Here is an 18,987-nt window from a genome sequence, read left to right as displayed (position 1 = left end):
GCTGATTTTGTTTAAACCTCTGATCTTTATTTCAGATTTGTTCTCTTTATTTTATTTCCTCCCCTTTTCCTGTCACCTTTTGAAAAAGTACATACCAGTACGGTTAAAATAAGACACGGATAGTTAAGATGATAAAGAAGCTAACAAGAAGCAGATAAAATAACATTTAAAAACATGGATTTCTACACATAATTAATACATTCAGTTATTTCTTCTAAAGTAACTTTGTGATATCAGATTTATAGTTTTTATGAGTTCATGCATACAGTCCAGTTGCCTTTATAGGGATAAATAGATTGACAATAGATGCAAAACAAGCAAGAACTGGTGTAATTATCATTTTTGTGATGACTTAACCTTAAAATGAAACATTTTCAGGTAAATATATATTTTTATATGATACTGTAGTGTCTTAATGTTAATATTTTAATCAGGTAAATTAACAAAATTTATAAAACTAATCAGACAGTATGGTTAAAATTGATTGTAATCTGTTAAATCATTATTATTCCTGTAAGGTCTGAACCTTAAATTTTAATTAGGTTCACTGGTATAATTAATAATATTGTAGGGTCTTAACCTCATATTTTAATGTAGTCAGGTGCATTTATGTCTTATTTTGGGGTCTTAACTGTAATATTTATATGTCACATGTAGATTTATTTTATTAATAATACTATAAAATTTTAACCTTGATATAGAAATCAGTCAGATTTGTATTATTTATATTATTTTAGGGCCTTAACCCCTTATTATAATACAGTACAGTCAGGTAAATTTGCATTATCAGTAATATTGTAGTCTCTTACCATTATTATTATTATTATTATTATTATTATTATTATTATTATTATTATTATTATTATTATTATTATTATTATTATTATTTTAAATAATAAAAATGTCGTCAGATAAATTTACTAAATAATTATCACTGTAGGGTCTTAAAACTAATTCAGGTACAATTATATCATATTGTAGAATCTTAATTGTAAAAGTAAGCATAGGTAAATTAGCATTTTATATTAATATTTGTTATTCAATATGTATGAATATTAATATGTTATGGTCTCAACCATAACTGTAACCCTTAACCAGGTAAATTTGTATAATTTATACATATTTATATCTTAGGGTCTTACCTTCAAATTTGATGCAGTCAGGTACATTTAGAAAATATTGTAGTGTTTAAATCTCAATTTAGTTTAATTACTTTAATTATTTTTATCTGTATATATTCATATTGAAATCGTGCAATTTTAACTTTTGCACCTTTTTGTTTTAACTTCATTGTTGCTACGCTGCATTCTGGGCGTCCTGCCTTTGTGCTGTCTGTCAGAATTGTTGCTTTTAAATAAAATATGTGTATTACTAATGTTATTCTAATCATATAAGCCTCGTTTTGCTGTGTGAACCTGAGCTAACACCGTGTTTCTCATCGCTCCAGAGCAGCAACATTACACACCTGTTACACAAACTGATCTGGTGTGGAGTGAAATGAGTGTCTGGCCCTTTAACACAGGTGTCTCAGAGCACACAGGTGATGGTGATGACAGCAAGTGGACATTGAACCGTCACACTCACTCAACCAGAGAGTGTGAGGGTTTTAGCCGAGTGTTTCAGACAAAATAAAACTCAGGGCTGCTTGTCTCTTTACAGTCTATCGGTGAAATGGCCGCCAAGCAGGAGGATCAGGAGCATCACGGAGTCGAGCTGGACCAGGATCAGTTCTGCTGCTCGGTGTGTCTGGATCTTCTAAAGGAGCCTGTGACCATTTATTGTGGACACAGTTACTGCAGATGCTGTATTGAGGGTTGCTGGGACCAGGAGGAGGAGAAGGGGGAGTTCAGCTGCCCTCAGTGCAGAGAAACCTTCATCCCCAGACCTGTGCTGAGGAGGAACAATATGCTGGCTGAGGTGAGCTCTGACACCTGTTCCTGATATTTCACTATAAATGTGAAAAAAATACCTAAAAACTGTCACACATGGAGCCCTACTGCATATTTGCCTGTGGTAAAATAAAAAATAGAATAAAGTTTATGATTAGATAGTGGTAATTGAAATAATAAGAGTTCAGGTGCTATGTTTTGTATTAGTTTGTTAGCAGAATGTTTCAAAAATACACAAATAAACCACATTACGTGTCCACAAAAACTAATTTTCTGTAAAATTATAGTGAAACACTGGCAGCTGTAGATGCATAGTTTATGTAAAGATGTCATTTTTGCAGAATGTGAGATTTAATACTGCAACTAGACTTTCCAGTAATGTACTGTACTTCTATTATGTTGCCACCTTAATTGACATCAATGCTACATGTAAATTACAACATTTTTTTCTTTTGAAATCATACAGAAACTACTGTGAATTTCCTGACGTATGACATGAATAAGAATATGTCTTTACTCTTTATGATCCTGTTTAAAATTTTAAAATGCATCCACCACTAAGGTACCTCAAACAGGATAAAGGATTATGCAAGTTACATTGTAATGGATGGAGAACATTTATTCAATAGCAGCAATGTATAAGAAATTGTCTTTTTTTTCAATTTAATGTAAAAGTAATGACGAAAAAGCATCAGATTTTACAGTATTTGCCCAAATTTTGTAACAACGGTGCATTACTTTTAGAATTTGGCTGTATTAATTGCACTGCATCTTTGGTTTGGTTAATCCTGCTGTTATTTTGGGGGTTTATTACTCTGCCAAGGAACGGCAGAGTTATGTGACAATCGGCATACGTGTGTCTGTCTGTCTGTCTGTCTGTTCTCAACATTACTCAAAAACGGACTAATGGATTTGGATGAAATTTTCAGGGAAGGTCAGAAATGACTCGGTATCCGTACATAATGCATAACACATGCCTGTGCTCAGCGCAAAATCATTTTGTTTGTGGGTACATCTATATCAAATAGCCACCTTATATAGTGCCGTGATTTCTGATCATCAATAACTAATAAACAAATGCTGCATTTCTGACATATGGGGGAATAAACACCCTTTGGCAGAGTGCTTTTCTAGTTGTTTCTACTTCTCTCGTATAATGAGTAAAAACACATTTGCCTTTAACTTTTATTATCAAATATAAAAAATTGACTTTTGTGTGACATTAACACACAAATATATTGTTAGTTCACCTAAATATCTGTTGATACTGCAATAAATAACTCCAGTGTGTGCTCTCTGAATAGATGTAATTATTCCCAGAACTTTCAATATTTATCCTAAACTGTCTTATGTTTCACTTCACATACTAAAAAATCTATTTCTGGTTCATCAGTGAGTGACTTTCTATTATTTCTAGGTGGTGAGGACACTGAAGAGGACAAGCACCAAAGCGGACTCTCCTCCTCAGGCCTGCAGCGGCCCAGCGGATGTTCCCTGTGATTTCTGCAGCGGAACCGGCCGAACCAAAGCCACCATGTCCTGCTTGACGTGTTTGGCGTCCTACTGTGCAGCTCACCTGGAGCCTCACTACTGTGTTCCTGTGCTGAAGAAGCACCAGCTGGTCTCAGCTACAGTCCCACTGCAGGAGAAGATGTGCTCCGAACACAACAAGCTGATGGAGTTCTACTGTGAGACGGACGAGCAGCTTGTGTGCTCCATGTGCACTCTGGAGGAGCATGAGCTGCACAAATTTGTCTCCGTTTCAGCACTGAAGGACAAAACAAAGGTAGAAGCCAAGTGTGAGATGACAGTGGAGCACTTTTACCTCAATTGCTGATCTATTCATAATGTTCCCTTTCTTGTTTCACAAGATTTAACCTTTTGTATCTTCCAGAAAAATCTGGATTCAACTCAAAAGAAAATCCAGGAGGAAGTCCAGCAGAGGGAGAAGGAGCTGCAGGAACTGAAGCGAGCTGAGGAGAATGTCAAGGTTTGGAAAAACAATATTTTGGCACCTGGAATAGGGAATTTAACATTAATATGCTGTACAGTTTCAGTTTGACTTCTTTGTAAAACTGGCACTACTGTTTTTCCCCAGTTGATGGCAGCAGAAACAACTGATGAATACCACAATGTAAAATGAACATTTCTTGAATTAGTTACTTTTTTGGGACAGATTTTCTCTGTTTTATTGAATTGCAGATAATAACTAGTGTTATTAAAGATAACAGTACTATTTTTTTTGTTTCTCATACAACAAAGAAACCAAAACTGTATAGTTTTCTAAATGGTAATTCATTATTTTCAGTTTGACTGTAAAAAATGTAAAAAAGCAAAAATCATCATAAAACAAAAATCTGCTGTTATTCGAAACAAAAAAATATGTATATTAAGTCTCAAAAAAATTAGGGATAATGTCAAGTAAAATCACAGAATAAAATAAATATTAATTCCCATTTTGGCTGTAAATGAAAATGGGCCAAAACTGTACATTAAGTTCAGATTAAAAATCTTTTTTTTTACAATTAATAATTCTATAGTTCATTTGCAATGTGTCACCATAAAATGATGTTGTTTTACTGTATTTAAATTTGCTTTTAAAAAAAGTATATATCATTACTTTGCATTGATATTATTTTTCACAATTTTTACAGTACAGTATTTTATTTTTTTTCCTGGCACCCAGGTTTTCACATTTTTTAAATTATATATATATTTTATATATTATTTTTACAGCCCTTGAGGCTAAAATCAGTCTATTGCATTCTTAAAACACTGTCAGATAACACTGCATTTTAAACTCCATCTAATATTTCACTGAAGAAATAATATTCATTCTAAACTGCAGTGTTAAATGTAATAAATGTCTTTTATTTTGGCCTTTAGCTTTCAAAGATCAGGCTGTATTCATGTAGTTTTTAACTAAATAAAGAACAAATGTACCACAGAGCTGTGCTCAGACGTCACTGACGGACTGCGACCAGATCTTTGCCCAGCTGATCTCCTCCATGCAGAAGAGACGCAGCGAAGTGAAGCAGCTGGTTTCAGCGCAGGAGAAAACTGCCGTCTGTCAGTCCGAAGAGCTGAAGCTGCAGCTGGAGGAGGAGATCAGCAGGCTGAGGAGGAGAGACGCCCAACTGGAGGAGCTGTCGCATACTGACGACCACATCTATGTGATGCAGGTACCAGATACCGTTCAGACTTGTCTTTGACATCTTTGTTTTAAAGATTTTTCATTTGTTTTTCCTTTTTGACACAATGGAGCGTGACTGTTACCTGCGGTGAAATGCAGCCAGTGTTTACCTTCAGTACAGAAGCCTCAGAAACACCATGGAATGAGTTGGGAAGACTAAAAACAGCTTCTTCTAATGGTCTATATGAACATTACATTAGAAATTAAATTAGTTTTTGGATGCCCCACTTCAAGTCAGGTAATATTTGAAGCTAAAACCTTAACAACAAACAATTCCCTCGAAATAAGATGCACAGTGTTTATTGGCCAGTGTCCATTTTCCTACATTTTGCCAATATTTTCTCATCTCTCCTTGGATTTTCCAGTTTCTCTCCACATCCTGTGATTTTCCTGAGTTTACACCTGCTGCTGCTCCTCTACGTTCCTTCCGAGATGTGACCGACTGTGTGTCTGAGCTGAGAGACAATCTGGAGGCTGTACTGAAGGAAACGTGGCCACGAATCTCAACCACAGGTAACAAATGGAAATATTCCCAGAAGACATCACATAGAAAACCGGACAAATCTCACTCTGGTGCCACACATTCAAACCTGTGCATTACGAACATACAGGATTTTGTGCAATATTGTTGTTTTCTAACATATAGACGTTTGCAATAGTGTTATTTTCCACATGCACAGGAATCTGTGAACATCTAAATTCAAACATATGGAAAAATCTGTAAAATGTTCCCATTTCAGGTGTATAATTCCTGTTTAGTTTTATTTTTCTACTGTTGTTGGTCACATTTTTATAGTTTCCTGCCTTTTTAGCAGTGTTATATGATGTTTTATACCATACCTGATAAAAGAAGAAGAATCACTGTAGCTGATTTGTTTTTGTATAAATAGAGGCAATACGGTTACAGTCTGATTGGTTGCTTGGTAACCAGGTAACCTTTTTGTCACATGGCTTTGGGCCATTTTCTTCATCTTGGCAGGTATTTGACATTAAGGAAGTGTGTTGTTTCTGACGTGGGATGTACAAAGAAAAGTATTTTCTTGTGTCACTATAACTGCAGTGAGATTTATCGAGGCTTATATTACTTCGCCAAGGAGGCAGAGCCTCATTAAAGTTATGTGACGATCGGCGTTAGTTTGTCTGTTTGTCCGTCTGTCTGTTAGCAACGTTACTCAGAAACGGAGTAACGGATTTGGATGAAATTTTCAGGGAAGGTCAGAAATCACACAAGGACCAATTGATTAGATTGTGACAGTGATGCGGCTTATAGTCTGGATCCACAGATTTGTTACAGATTTCTGTATCATTGTGAGACAGCGACACAGTGTCACTGTAACTATGACAACAAGTGAAGACTACATCAGCCGCCTCCTGACGTTCACATTGGTGCGATCCTACTACAAATAGACCGTTGCAGACTTATCAGAACTTATGCGTGGGAAATGATACGAGGAACAATTGATTAAATTGTGGGGGTGTTTCCGAGTCCCATCATTTCCTGTCGCTCGCCACATTTTCAGGTCACACGATTCGGTATCCGTACATAACGTACACATGCATCACACACACCTGTGCTTAGCGCAAGGTCATTTCATTTGTGGGTACAATTATATTAAATGCCCACATTCTATGTTGCCGTGATTTCTGCCACGAAGTATGGCTGATATAAAGAATTCATTCGTGACCAGTGGTGTTTAAAAATAAGCTTTCTTTCTCTCTCACAGTCTCTTATGTCGACTTCTCACTACCACCAGCACCCAACTCCAGAGAAGAGTTTCTACGCTGTGAGAAATTGATTTAAACAAATTGAACGATTTACATTTGGGATTGGGTTTATTATTAATACTCGCTCTGTTTTCCTGGCAGATCATCGTCCCCTCACTCTGGACGTGACCTCCAACTACCCATATCTCCACCTGATTCACGACAACCTCCGACTGAGGCCTTCCCCCAGCTCCTACTCTGCTCATCCAGACAGGTTCACTAAGTTTCCACAGGTTCTGTGCAGAGAGGGTTTGTCTGAGCGATGCTACTGGGAGCTGGAGTGGCACGCTCGCACTCTGTCTGCAGCGGTGGCCTACAAAGACACCGACCGAACCTCAGACGAGTCCCAGTTTGGTAGAAATGACAAGTCGTGGAGTTTAGAGTGCACAGCGGGCAGCTACTTGTTCCGTCACAATAATGTAGAAGAGAAAGTGTCAGGGCCTCCGTCCTGCAGGATCGGAGTTTACCTGGATTATAAAGCAGGAGCTCTGAGTTTTTATCACGTCAATGACCCGATGGTCCTCATCCACAAAGTCCTGACCACGTTCACCCAGCCTCTCCACCCGGGGATTGGGCTGAACTATGAATGGTATGATGTTGGAGTATTTGCACAGCTGGTCAAGCTATGGTAGTCTGAGTAAGTGTGAGTGTGTTTGAGGGATTTTTTCCCCTATGTTGTAACTATATCTACTGATAAAAATGTTATGAACCATCCTGGAAGTCCCTGAGAATCTAAGATGAAGAAATAAAGATGCTTTTTAGTGCATAGCAGTAGATAACAAGGGACATATTATAGATGGGAAGGTGTAAGAAAAGCTTTTGCAGACAACAATTTCTAAATATAAAGTGAAATCCACAATTTTGTGCAAAAGCAGATCTTTTACTTCCTATAAAGTAATTTCTGTCATAACTCCCCTGAGCAGCCTGATATTAGAAAGATGGTATCAGTTTGTTTCTGCAGATCCCACTTCACTCTCCGCTGAAGTAAATCCGTGCAATCCTGTATCTGTTTTCCAAGACAAATGCTTTGTTTGTTCTTGTTGGTGGTTGATTACGATCAGGAGGGTTTTCATTGCCAGTGAGAAAAAAAAACCTGCAAGTTATTGCAAGCGTGAAATCCCTATTGCGGTTTTGTTTTCAATGTGGAAACTTTGCTTGGAAAATGGACAAACCTGCTTATACAGCATCACAATTTGCTGCCAACTGTCACTGTTTATTGCTTTTTTTGTGAGTGTTAACTGCGTATAAATTATGACTGACAGGGCTGAGCTACTTAGCATGTTTGACAGCTTGTTTTATTCACTGGAGATTTAAATATTCCCATGACATGTTTTCACTGCAAATGTCTTCTTAAATTTCACTGCAATAGCTTAAATATGGTTTGCACTTCAAAAAAAATAAATGTAATTGCATTGCTTATATTGAATATCCAATCTGCTGTGTTGTCATGGTTACCACTGCCATCGAGCATCAACAGTTGGTTTCCTCCTTCCAAACACATGCAGGTTTGGTTTATTGCAGTAGTCTCTCCATGTGTTAAACCATTCAAAACACTGGCAACCTGCCCAGGTTCCATGCAACCTTTCATCCAGCATGGATGAGTGCGTTTTCATGCACTTTTGCTAAGAGATGGCATCAAATCAGGACAATGTAACAAAGAATCTAATGAAAGTTGATATTTATCTGTCAGGACTTGTAAAACACATGTACAAAGATTTCCCAAAAATGTTGAAAATGTGGATATCAGAAGTTTAAATGTGGAAATAGTTTTTTCCCCCACATTTTTAAACTTTAAAACGGGTCAATTTTGACCCGCAGGACAACACGAGGGTTAAAGTGCTTTAAAAATGCTTTAATAGGACAGAAACACTTTATGACCAAAAACGTCTAATTTTGAGACTTTTTTTGGTGCTTTGAGTTAAAGTATTTTGTTTCAGAGAAGAGAATTTGGTGCTACTGTATACTTTAGACAACAGTTTGTGGTAGCAGCTGTAGGAGGCTCTTTGCAGTGTATTAGGAAAGAGTTTTCACAGTTTGTCCTACACAGAACCTCAACCCCATCCAACACTGTAGGGAATGCTGACTGAACTGTACTTGCCCAGCATCATTGGTCGACCTCAGTGATGCTGAATAGTTAAAACATCCCTGCAGCCAGGTTCCAAAATCAGAATTTTGATCAGGGCCTGAAGTGTGGAAGACCAGCAGCCTCTTGCCCATTACTATGACAGAACAGTTTTTATCACTTGTTTTAAGATATCTGCCTCTAAACTATCAAGTGCTGCTTGAATAGAAGTGTTTGTGGATGTAACATGGAGTGATATGAGTGGCTATAGACAGTAGCTGAGGAAGTATTCCCATCCTTTACTTAAGTACAAGTACGGTAAAAATAATCTTTTACTTGTTGCAATCCCACATTGAAAAAGTATTAAAACTGAAAGTAGTGAGTGCAGATTATTGTCCCCTGTAGTTGATACTATTTTATTATATCATTAGATTATTATTAGTCATACATTAGTGGAAAAACAGGATCTCCCTGTTGTAGCTGTTTGAGGCGGAGCTCATTTTGAAATGAAAATAGTAAGAAATGGGGTCACAAGTGATCCAAGTGACGATCAGAACAGTGTTTTTAGTGATTGAGCAGCTTATTGGTTCAGCTGCATGAACTGTTCTGTAAAAATCTATCTAACGAAGCAGTCAGATAAAGGCAGTACAGCATAAATAGTAGGTACAATAATTCCCTCAGAGATATGGTGCAGCTGAAAAGTACCTAGGGTTAGGGTTAAAGGTTAGGGGTAGGGTTTGTCTTTAGTGCTTTGGGTGAACTAACCCTTCATCATACAGATGGAATTCCTTCCTCGACATGTGAGGATGTTGACAGACTGCCAGGGCTGAGACAGGCCATGTCATAGGGACACACCTTCAGCGCTCACTCCTCTGCATGTTACAGCAAGCATGACAAATCAATGGAGAGAAGCAGAGAGAGAGGGAGGAGGGAGTGGATGAGGTGGGAAAACGTGGGCAGAAGAAACCGTAAAACCAAGAGGAGGAAAATACACCATCTACACCAGAGTCAGATTTCTTTTCCAGCTCCTGGTCCTGGTGTCGTCTTCCCTGGTGGCGGTTTCCGCTTGATGACTTGGTGAGTCGCATTTTTCTTGTCTTTCAGTTGTGCATGTGTGTTGGTTCCTGTATAACTGTAGTTATGCTGCTATTGTTGAAGCAGAAAGAAGGAGGTTTCATTTTGTGGAGTTTTAGGACTTTTTTTTCCTGCAATCTGTATGTTTTTCCTCGTTTTTAAAAGTGTTGTTGCAATATTGTCCAGCTTTTTTGACCTATTTTGATCTGTTTAAGTATGAGCACATCAGGTGCAGCTGAACCTGAACTCTTTCACTTTGTGCTGTATAGTTTCTATGCATGGCTTTTGTAAGGTGTGATTTTGTAAGCACTGTGTGTGAGTCACACAGCACACAAACACACCTTTTAAGTCAGTCTAGTTTTATGGTCTTAGCTTTTAACAGGAAGCTCTGTTTGTGCAAATAATAGTAAAATGCAAAGAAATATGAGCAAAGAAAGCACGTTTAGTCTGAAAGCAAGCAAACAAAGAAAGCAACTAGAAGAACAGGAAAAACAATACAATAACATCAGCTACCTGGTTACAGTTGGTTTAGTCTCATTGTTGCTCAATATGATGGAGTTTTTGAAGTCACTGTCACTGTGGCTTGACCGGCTTTTTGTAAACACTTGCCATGTGGCTACGTTTGTTTCTTTCTTTCTTCAGTCCGCAAATATAAAGAATGAAAAGAAAGTTGCTTTTTTCCCTTTAATATCATTAGAATACAATTTAAAATGTCCTTTTCTCCATTCAGAAATGATAAAAGAGCATTTTTTCCATAGTTCTGACTGCACAATTCCATATTTACATTTACTTTTATTTCTTTTTAAGTGCTTATATCAACATTTATTACTTCAAATGTACTCGTACTTGAACTAAAGCTATTATTTATGGTGAAGAAAATCTCAAAAGTGGACTGTGCAATAAAAAACAACAAAAGCTACAAATGCAACAGAGTATTTACCTGTCAAACAACTTTTAGTAAGACTTTTTCTAAAATTTCATATCTTCCTACTCTCAAAGAACTAATAGTTGCTAAGGCTCCACCAACTTTACATGCAATGCACATTAAATGCTTCCAATTTAGCATATAGCAGCATGCAATCTACTGTATTCATGCATATATACTCCACCGTTCGAATGTTTGGGGTCACTTAGAAATGTCCTGATTTTTGAAAGAACAGCAGTTTTTTCAATGAAGAAAACATTAAATGAATCAGAAATCCAGTCTAGACATTGTTAATGTGGTAAATGACTATTCTAGCTGGAAACAGCTGATTTTTAATGGAATATCTCCATAGGGATACAGAGGAACATTTCCAGCAACCATCACTCCTGTGTTCTAATGCTACATTGTGTTAGCTAATGGTGTTGAAAGGCTCATTGATGATTAGAAAACCCTTGTGCAGTTATGTTAGCACATGAATAAAAGTGTGAGTTTTCATGGAAAACATGAAATTGTCTGGGTGACCCTAAACTTTTGAACAGTAGCGTGCATATGCCGTGGAAGCACTCCTAGTAGTAAATGTCTTCAAAACTCAACCTACAGGCTTATAATCACTCTAACCTGCTGTGTTTGTACCTGTCCTATCACCTGATGTGCACTCGCTCGCCACTAACAACAAATTACACACTGATTTATCCTGTAATAATCCATAATTGCAGCACAGATTACTGGGAGATATCAAGCAAGTTTGTTTTGCACATATGGGTGTGAGTATCCAACTGTATGCACTGATGCTGCTTAGTTGGAGTGATAGCAGCGTAAAGGGCGTGCTCGTATATCAATGTTCCAGATGTGTAGGACAAGTGACGGCATGCCACTTTGTAAAAGTATTTTTTTTCAGCAACATGAAGTAGCTTTAGTACATAAATATACGTCTCCTGGCAGGAGCCTATGGGATAAATACAGCAGCATGTTGCTTGCTGACTCCTAATTCAGATTCCTGAACCGACTCCTCTTCTTAAAGATTTATTTTGGCTCCCAGTAAGTTATAGAGCGTGTCAAGGGTCTTATCTAGTTTATAGATCTCTTCAGCTACAAGGCTGGTTATATATGAAAAAATCATATCCCGTATAGCTACCTAAACCAGCAATATTATTCCATATTTTAGTGCTTTTCTAATTTCCTACCTTCTCTGTAGCACTCTGTTGCAATTATTTGAGGCTATAAGACTTTTTTTTTTTTTTTTTTAAAGTCAACAAATGTGTTAACTAACTGGCTAACTTCATCAATGCAAAGCTGGACACTAAAATTTTTAGCAAATATGACTCAAAAATGAATATACTGGCCTTTCGTTGGGGACTATTTTCAGCCATGGATGGATACATTGTATTCTGTGTTTGGTAGTTTGTGGAACTGATCCAGAAAAAAGTTTTGAAATCACAACTTTGGATGCACAATGACAACACAATGGTGGTTTTGGTGTTTTTACGGGATTTGCTGGATGAGAAAAAAACATTTTAAAGACTTACACTGACTTACATAAAGTGCTGCTACCGGTTTATAAATGGCTTTTGATATATGAGTATTATGACTGAAAAACAGCACATTAGGTCCTAATGACTGTAATGAAGCAGCCAGAACTTAATAGCCATATTATTCTTTTGGGATTTGTCCTTTAATGTGCTATAAAGCTTTTTGTGTGCATGTCAAAGGTTTGCAAACACACAAAGCCCACATTAAAGCGACCCATTCTCTCCCACAGAAAACACTGCTCCTTACTGGCCTGAAATGCCTCATTTGAAGTTGGGGCTTTTCTTCAGTTACTTATTTGCATCATAATGTAATGCATTTGCCTGGTGAGGGGCTGCTTTTTCTAGATTTACTTCCTCAATAAGGCTGTTTGCACTTGGGCTATGCCTCTATGCTCATATTCATAGATCTAGAGTTACAATACACAACCAACATGCATTTGTTACTCCAGCTGACCAATCAGAGAAGACTGGACTTTATGTTAGTTGTGCCTTAGATAGACAGGAGCTAAAATGAAGTGTTTCAGACAGAAGTGTAGAAGAGGTGCTGCAGCAATGATCAGTATGAGAAAAATAATGTGTTTTTGGAACAATAAAGCATTAAAACAGTATTCTAGTAAGCCCCAAAATTAAACTTTAAAAGCTGTGAAAGTGCATAGCATGGGCTCTTTAAAGTGCATTCACTGAATACTGCACAGAAGTAGACCCAACTTCCTGATGCAAGCAAATTTCAGAAATCAACACTTCAATGATATTTTTTTTGTGTTGTGATGGTGCTACAAATGACCTTGGTTCATCAAGACTTAAAGAGAAAGGCAGAGATGATGAATCTCAGTCTGAATCATTGCTCAAATACTGACACCAACACGGGGATTATTGCTCTTCACTCATGTCTGGTCTCGTTCTTCAGGAATTAAGGATCCCCGTTAAAACCTGTTACACTTGCGCCACACTCCCACATTTTCCTGCATGAAGTTCATACTTGTCAAACTGATGCTAGTAATCGTTAAAACGTCAAAGTGAGGCTCTTTATTAGGCAGAAAATCTCAGCTTTGGGAGCAGACTGGTGCCTACATGTTATATTTTCAGTTTGTTGGTCCTAATAAGGAAGACATTAATGCACCTATTGAAAACTGTGAGTCATTCATCATTATTCTCTCTTTGGCAGGTCACTAAAATGGCCCAGAGAAACTGTTTATCTTCCGTAAACTCCACGTTCCCCAATGCAGGAAATGAGACCATTGTGGATAATAAAACCACCACCACTATGGGCGCCCTCATCCTCAGCCTCGTCTTTCTCTTGGGCTTCCCCGGAAACCTCTTCATCATCTGGAGCATCCTTGCACGAGCCCGAAAGCACTCCGTCACCACCCTCCTCATCCTCAACCTGGCCATCGCAGACGGCTCCCTGATGGCTCTCACCCCGTTCTTCATCGTCTACCTGGTCATGAAGAAGTGGGTGTTTGGGAAGGTGATGTGCAAGATCCTTTTCTACCTGTGTCTGGCCAACATGTACGCCTCCATCCAGCTCATCATGCTGATGAGCGTCTACAGGCTGGTGGCCGTGCTGTGGCCTCAGCGGATCAGCGTCATCACCGGCCGGAGGACTGTCATGCGGGTGCTGGCGGTGGTTTGGGTGCTGGTGATGGTCGCCTCCATTCCTGCACTTATCTTCAGAGAAGCGAGGTGTAAGGGCCCCATCTCGGTCTGCGATTCATTCCACGATAAAGACAGTGACGTGAGTTGATACCGACGTTAACTTGATGCCTTTTAACTTTTTCAATCAACAAAATGATATTATTGCAACAATTTACATGAATCTTTTTGAGTTATGACAACTTCTAATGAAATTATGTTCAACCAGCAAACTACACTGAGTTAGAGATCATTAGCTTTTCTTCTACAATCAAAGTATTTTTAATTACTAGTCTAACCCACCTGAAATTGTCCCGACATGTTAAGATAGACTTGAAAACCTGAAGTCAAGGTGAGGAAAAATGTTTTGAAGCCAGTTTAATTAAGTTACCTCAATAGCTGGTCCATGGTGCAAAATGCATCATTTCACAATACAGGCTGAAAAACTTTGAAATGCTGACGTTTTCATTGGAATGACTCTTGGGGCCTGAGTCATCACAAGTTATGTAGAACAACTGTAGCTTTGTGTTAACATTTGCATGGGTGTATTTTAAGCCAAACCATGATCTTATTCTACAATCAACCAAGTTGTTTTGTGGTTTAAATTGTCCAAGTAATTTTGTAGCGTAAACAGAAGAAAAGAAACAGGTGTGTTTTAACCCAAAACTATTATATTTTCCTCGACATAACCAAGTGTTACTGGTGCCTTAAATTAAACTATTTTGCAGCATGAACAAAATCAAAAAGCAACTGAAAACAGTGACCACAAACGAAAATCAACAGTGAGTGAAAATGCCACAAAACAATGGCCCCACAACGAACTTAAAAGCAAAAGGTGACTGAAAATGATGGAAAACAGTGACTGAACACAAATGTAAACAGTGACTGAGAAACGTTTGAATGGGTGTGTTCTAACCCAGGCTATTATATTCTACTGAACATCACCAAGTAGTGTTGGTGCCTCAAGTAAATGAGGAAGTTTTGTAACATAAACAAACTATAAAAGTGACTGTGAACAGTGGCGGAAAACAAAAGTCAACAATGAGTGACAACAGTATTGAAAATCTATTGTTATATCCCTGCAGCCTTTTTATGCAGACGTTGGTCTGTGTGTGAAATGATAGAAACTCGTAAGTCACATAATGTGGTAATCGCTTGACATGGATGCAGGACAATGAAAACAAGAAAAGCACTCAGAGCGCAGTACTCCGCCAAGGCTGCTCAGTCGTATCATTTTGATTGGATGAAGTCTTTAATAAAAAATTACTTTGCGGTGAGCACAGTCATATGTTATGCATGTGTATTTTATGTAATGACACCAAATCGTGCTACCTAAATAATTAATGGGACTCGGAAACAGCCCCACAATTTAATCAGTTGCTCCTTGTGTCATATCTGACGGATTAGTCCCGATAAGTCTGCAGAGGTCAATTTGTAGTGAGATCACAATCATGTGATCATCGGCAGGCAGCTGATGTAGCGTTCACTTGTCATACTTTCAGTGACACCGTGCAGCTCTCACAATGCAGAAATCTTTAACAAATCTGTGGATCCTGACTACAAGCCGCATCACTGTCAAAATCTAATCAATTGGTCCTTGTGTCATTTCTGACCTTCCCTGAAAAGATCATCCAAATCCATTAGTCCGTTTTTCAGTAATGTTGCTAACAGACAGACAAACAGATGGACAAACGTACGGTGATTGTCACATAACTCTGCTGCATTCCTTGGTGGAGTAATAAATAGACCAAAAAATACGGGCATGTCATTTTGACTTCTTTTATTTTTATTTTTATCATACCTTAGGTTCAGGGTCTGCCTGCTGGTTTTTGTTGGGAGCATTACAGTTTACAGTGTGAACTAAGCAACATTTTTATTCCCGTCTTGTCTCCCTGCACAGGTGGTCCTTCAGTACACGCTGGAGCTGGTGTTGGGGTTTTTAATTCCCTACGGGGTCATCGTCGTCAGCTACATTTGCATCTTGCGGCGGATCCGACGGACCAAGTTCAACCGTCGCATTCGCAGCGAGAAGCTCATCCTGGCCATCGTGCTGACCTTCTGCCTCTTCTGGCTGCCCTACCACGTCATCAACATGGTGCAAGTATGTCGCTCATCCCGTTGTTACACTTAACTTTCTTCCATGCATGATGCCTATTGAGTATATTGAATTTGTCTTTTATAGAATTATTGAAATGAAATGAAACTGTTAACGAAGTAATTTTGCGTTGTTCTCAGGTTACCTGGGCTTTGTATCCACATGGTCCAGTAAAAGATAAGTAAGTGACACACTTGCATGAGTCTCATTCAAATAGCAGAAGTTATAATGAAAATAGAAAGCAGTGATCTGGGTTACTGTAATTCATGGTGCACAGCTGGGAGAAATGACTTGAGTGAAGTGGTAGTGGAGCCACAATTAGTCACTGAATGCATCACTTATTTGGAAAATGCTCATCCTCCTCATCGTTTCTACAGAAATCATTCATCTGACGTCACAGACACTTACATCTAATGATAGTTAATGGAGGTTTTAGCATGAGAGAATTCTTATAGATGTGGAGTTTAAAAAAATAATAAAGGTTTTATAGTGTATAAATATTACTCATTCAACATTTTTTTTTTTTACCACATCAAAATGTCCATTTGATGTTTTTTCATAGGCTAGAAGACGCATAAAGGGTGAAATAGGCACATAACTTAATATCTCCAACCTGAAACTGCAGTGTATGGATGACAGTCTCAAAAACACTGACTCCGACTTCTGGGATTTCACATGTAACAAGTTTTAGGAACAATCCTGTATTTGCAGGGCGAGACTTTCTGCAGTTTTTTTCATTTTTAGAATTGATATTCAGTTAACTTGTGTGACTGAATTACTCCAATGTTACAATTTATCATTGCGTAAAGACAGCAAAGGTGTAGAGTTACATCTAAGCCATTTGAAGGCAGGACAAATCGTTCAAAATATGTCATTTTAATTCACAAAGATGTGTTAAATCAATGACTGGAGATTGGTAGGTGTATACTTTAAAATAAAGTGTAGCTAGCTGTTTTATGTACACTCTCATGAACAATTTAACAGTTTTTTCCCCATCGTTTGTCCTTTATCTAAATGCTCTTCTCACCTCTCCATCCACCAGATTAGGTGATATATGGTACAAGAGTCGTGCCGTCACCTCCTCCATAGCCTTCATCAGCAGCTGTGCCAACCCGGTGCTCTACTTCTTCGCAGGAAAGTCCTACATCCGACGAGAAGGGCTGGCATTCATGGCTCGCTTGTTCGAGGGAGCGGGAATCGACTCGGGTACCAGGAAGAGCCGACAGAACAGCCAGAACAGCCGTGACAAAGACAAAGATGCAGGCAGCGTCATGCTAAAGGACAAAGAACCGGACTCTGTCACCAACTCGAGCTCTAACGCTAAACCAGTGAAGAACGGTAAGTAGGGGACTCATGAGGCTTGAAGGTGGTGTTGTGTCTCCGGAACATTAAACCACTCAGGCCTTTAAATCTCTCATTCATCCAGTCACAAAAGTTTTGACAAGACTTCATGTACAGCTGGTCCCTTCTCTTCCAAAAAATATTCAGCTGCTGCATGAATCTTCAAAATGAGACTGTTCCAAATGTTAAAAAGGACACAATGTGTTTGAGGTGATGCTCAATACTCACAATGCTGCATCACCACAACTGTAAATATACGATATGGGCCTTGCTCGGCTCTGAACTGTGCTTTAAAGGCAAACTGTGGAATTTTATCCAGGATGTAATTCGTCACCTCCTCCAAAACTCCTTGTAATGAAACATTAATCCCTCAAAGGAGGCGGTGCACTGTCTTGACTGTACATGTCTACTGAATTTTTTTATTTTTTTATTTTTTGCAGCATTTGTTGATTGTCATTTTGTTAATGCAATGTTTTATTGGTAAAAAAAAAGAAAAACAACCAAAAAAAACCTGGTCAAAGTTTAGAAAAATCAATGTACAGTTACTGTTAGAGAGATGAGCTGAGCTGACATGACTTGAATAAGGTTGAGATGCTATTACTAACAATACTTGCATTTAAAATGCACACTGATGTAATTCAGGATTTTTGCTTTGATACTGCAGATATGTTTCATTGCTGGATGTACTGATTGCTTTGGCCACTTCAGGGAAGTAGACAAATTGTATGTAAACATATTTACATGTTAATATGGTGAAAATGTTAGCAAACAGTGGTTTATTTACACATGCATTCATAAGCTCAACATTCAATCTCCATATACACTGCCCATCCAAAAAAAAGTTGTACACTAATTTTTCATTGGACCGCCTTTAGCTCTGAATACATTCACTGTGGCATTATTTCAGTATGCTTCTGCAATGTCACAGCATTTATTTCTGTCCAGAGTTGCATTCATTTTCTACCAAGATCAGGACCGCTGCACAAAATCTTCATGATTCTTTAAGAAATGAGAAGCTCCTCATTGCATCAGCGAGGGTTAAATAAGTTGTTGCAGCTGAAACATATTCATCACTGCAGTAATTATCCAATGGAAGGCTCTTACATATTTGCATTGTTAAATCCAAGTGCCAACTTAGTTTTTTGGGACAGGCAGTGTAGTTCTATTCAAGTCTCAACCAACACTTTTGAGAAGTATCTCGATCAATGTCAGCTAAATACTGAAAAACATGTCAGTATCGCTTTATCCCAAACATTGAAATATGTGGACTCATTATGTGGCTAGAATATGCTATTTGTCATCAAGGCACATATGATGAAAATGATGTACAGTTACAACAGGAAGTTATATTTTGACTTCATTTTGAATTTCTATGTACTGTGTCTATGGCAATACTAAGTCAGTATTTGTGGTACAGTGAAATACAACATCCAGTTACATCCTGTGTTTGTCTCACTAGACCTGATGGAATGTACAATGCAAT

General features: G+C 38.1%; 2 protein-coding genes across 3 annotated transcripts; both read left to right on the top strand.

The window, feature by feature from the left end:
* The first annotated feature begins 1,557 nt into the window (after positions 1 to 1,557).
* LOC111571729 (E3 ubiquitin-protein ligase TRIM16-like) lies at positions 1,558 to 8,265 on the top strand. Of its 2 annotated transcripts, XM_023275030.3 has the most exons (7): positions 1,558 to 1,917; positions 3,307 to 3,675; positions 3,784 to 3,879; positions 4,838 to 5,071; positions 5,448 to 5,595; positions 6,807 to 6,866; positions 6,949 to 8,265. In XM_023275030.3, exons 1-7 carry the CDS (start codon positions 1,672 to 1,674, stop codon positions 7,476 to 7,478), a joined length of 1,683 nt encoding a protein of 560 aa, XP_023130798.2. In that variant the 5' UTR covers positions 1,558 to 1,671; the 3' UTR covers positions 7,479 to 8,265. The 2 variants fall into 2 exon arrangements, with proteins under 2 accessions (XP_023130798.2, XP_054864034.1); XM_055008059.1 differs by lacking the exon at positions 6,807 to 6,866.
* Positions 8,266 to 9,827: 1,562 nt separating this feature from the next.
* ltb4r2a (leukotriene B4 receptor 2a) lies at positions 9,828 to 18,948 on the top strand. Its single transcript, XM_023275027.3, has 5 exons — positions 9,828 to 9,985; positions 13,602 to 14,171; positions 15,969 to 16,169; positions 16,304 to 16,344; positions 17,206 to 18,948. The coding sequence occupies exons 2-5, from the start codon at positions 13,611 to 13,613 to the stop codon at positions 17,507 to 17,509; spliced, it is 1,107 nt and encodes a 368-aa protein (XP_023130795.1). The 5' UTR covers positions 9,828 to 9,985; positions 13,602 to 13,610; the 3' UTR covers positions 17,510 to 18,948.
* The last annotated feature ends 39 nt before the right edge of the window (positions 18,949 to 18,987 follow it).

Source organism: Amphiprion ocellaris, chromosome 23 (genome assembly GCF_022539595.1).
Source record: "Amphiprion ocellaris isolate individual 3 ecotype Okinawa chromosome 23, ASM2253959v1, whole genome shotgun sequence".
Classification (NCBI taxonomy): domain Eukaryota; kingdom Metazoa; phylum Chordata; class Actinopteri; family Pomacentridae; genus Amphiprion; species Amphiprion ocellaris.
Note: the sequence above shows the minus strand (reverse complement) of the source record. Positions and strands in the feature narration are given on the sequence as shown.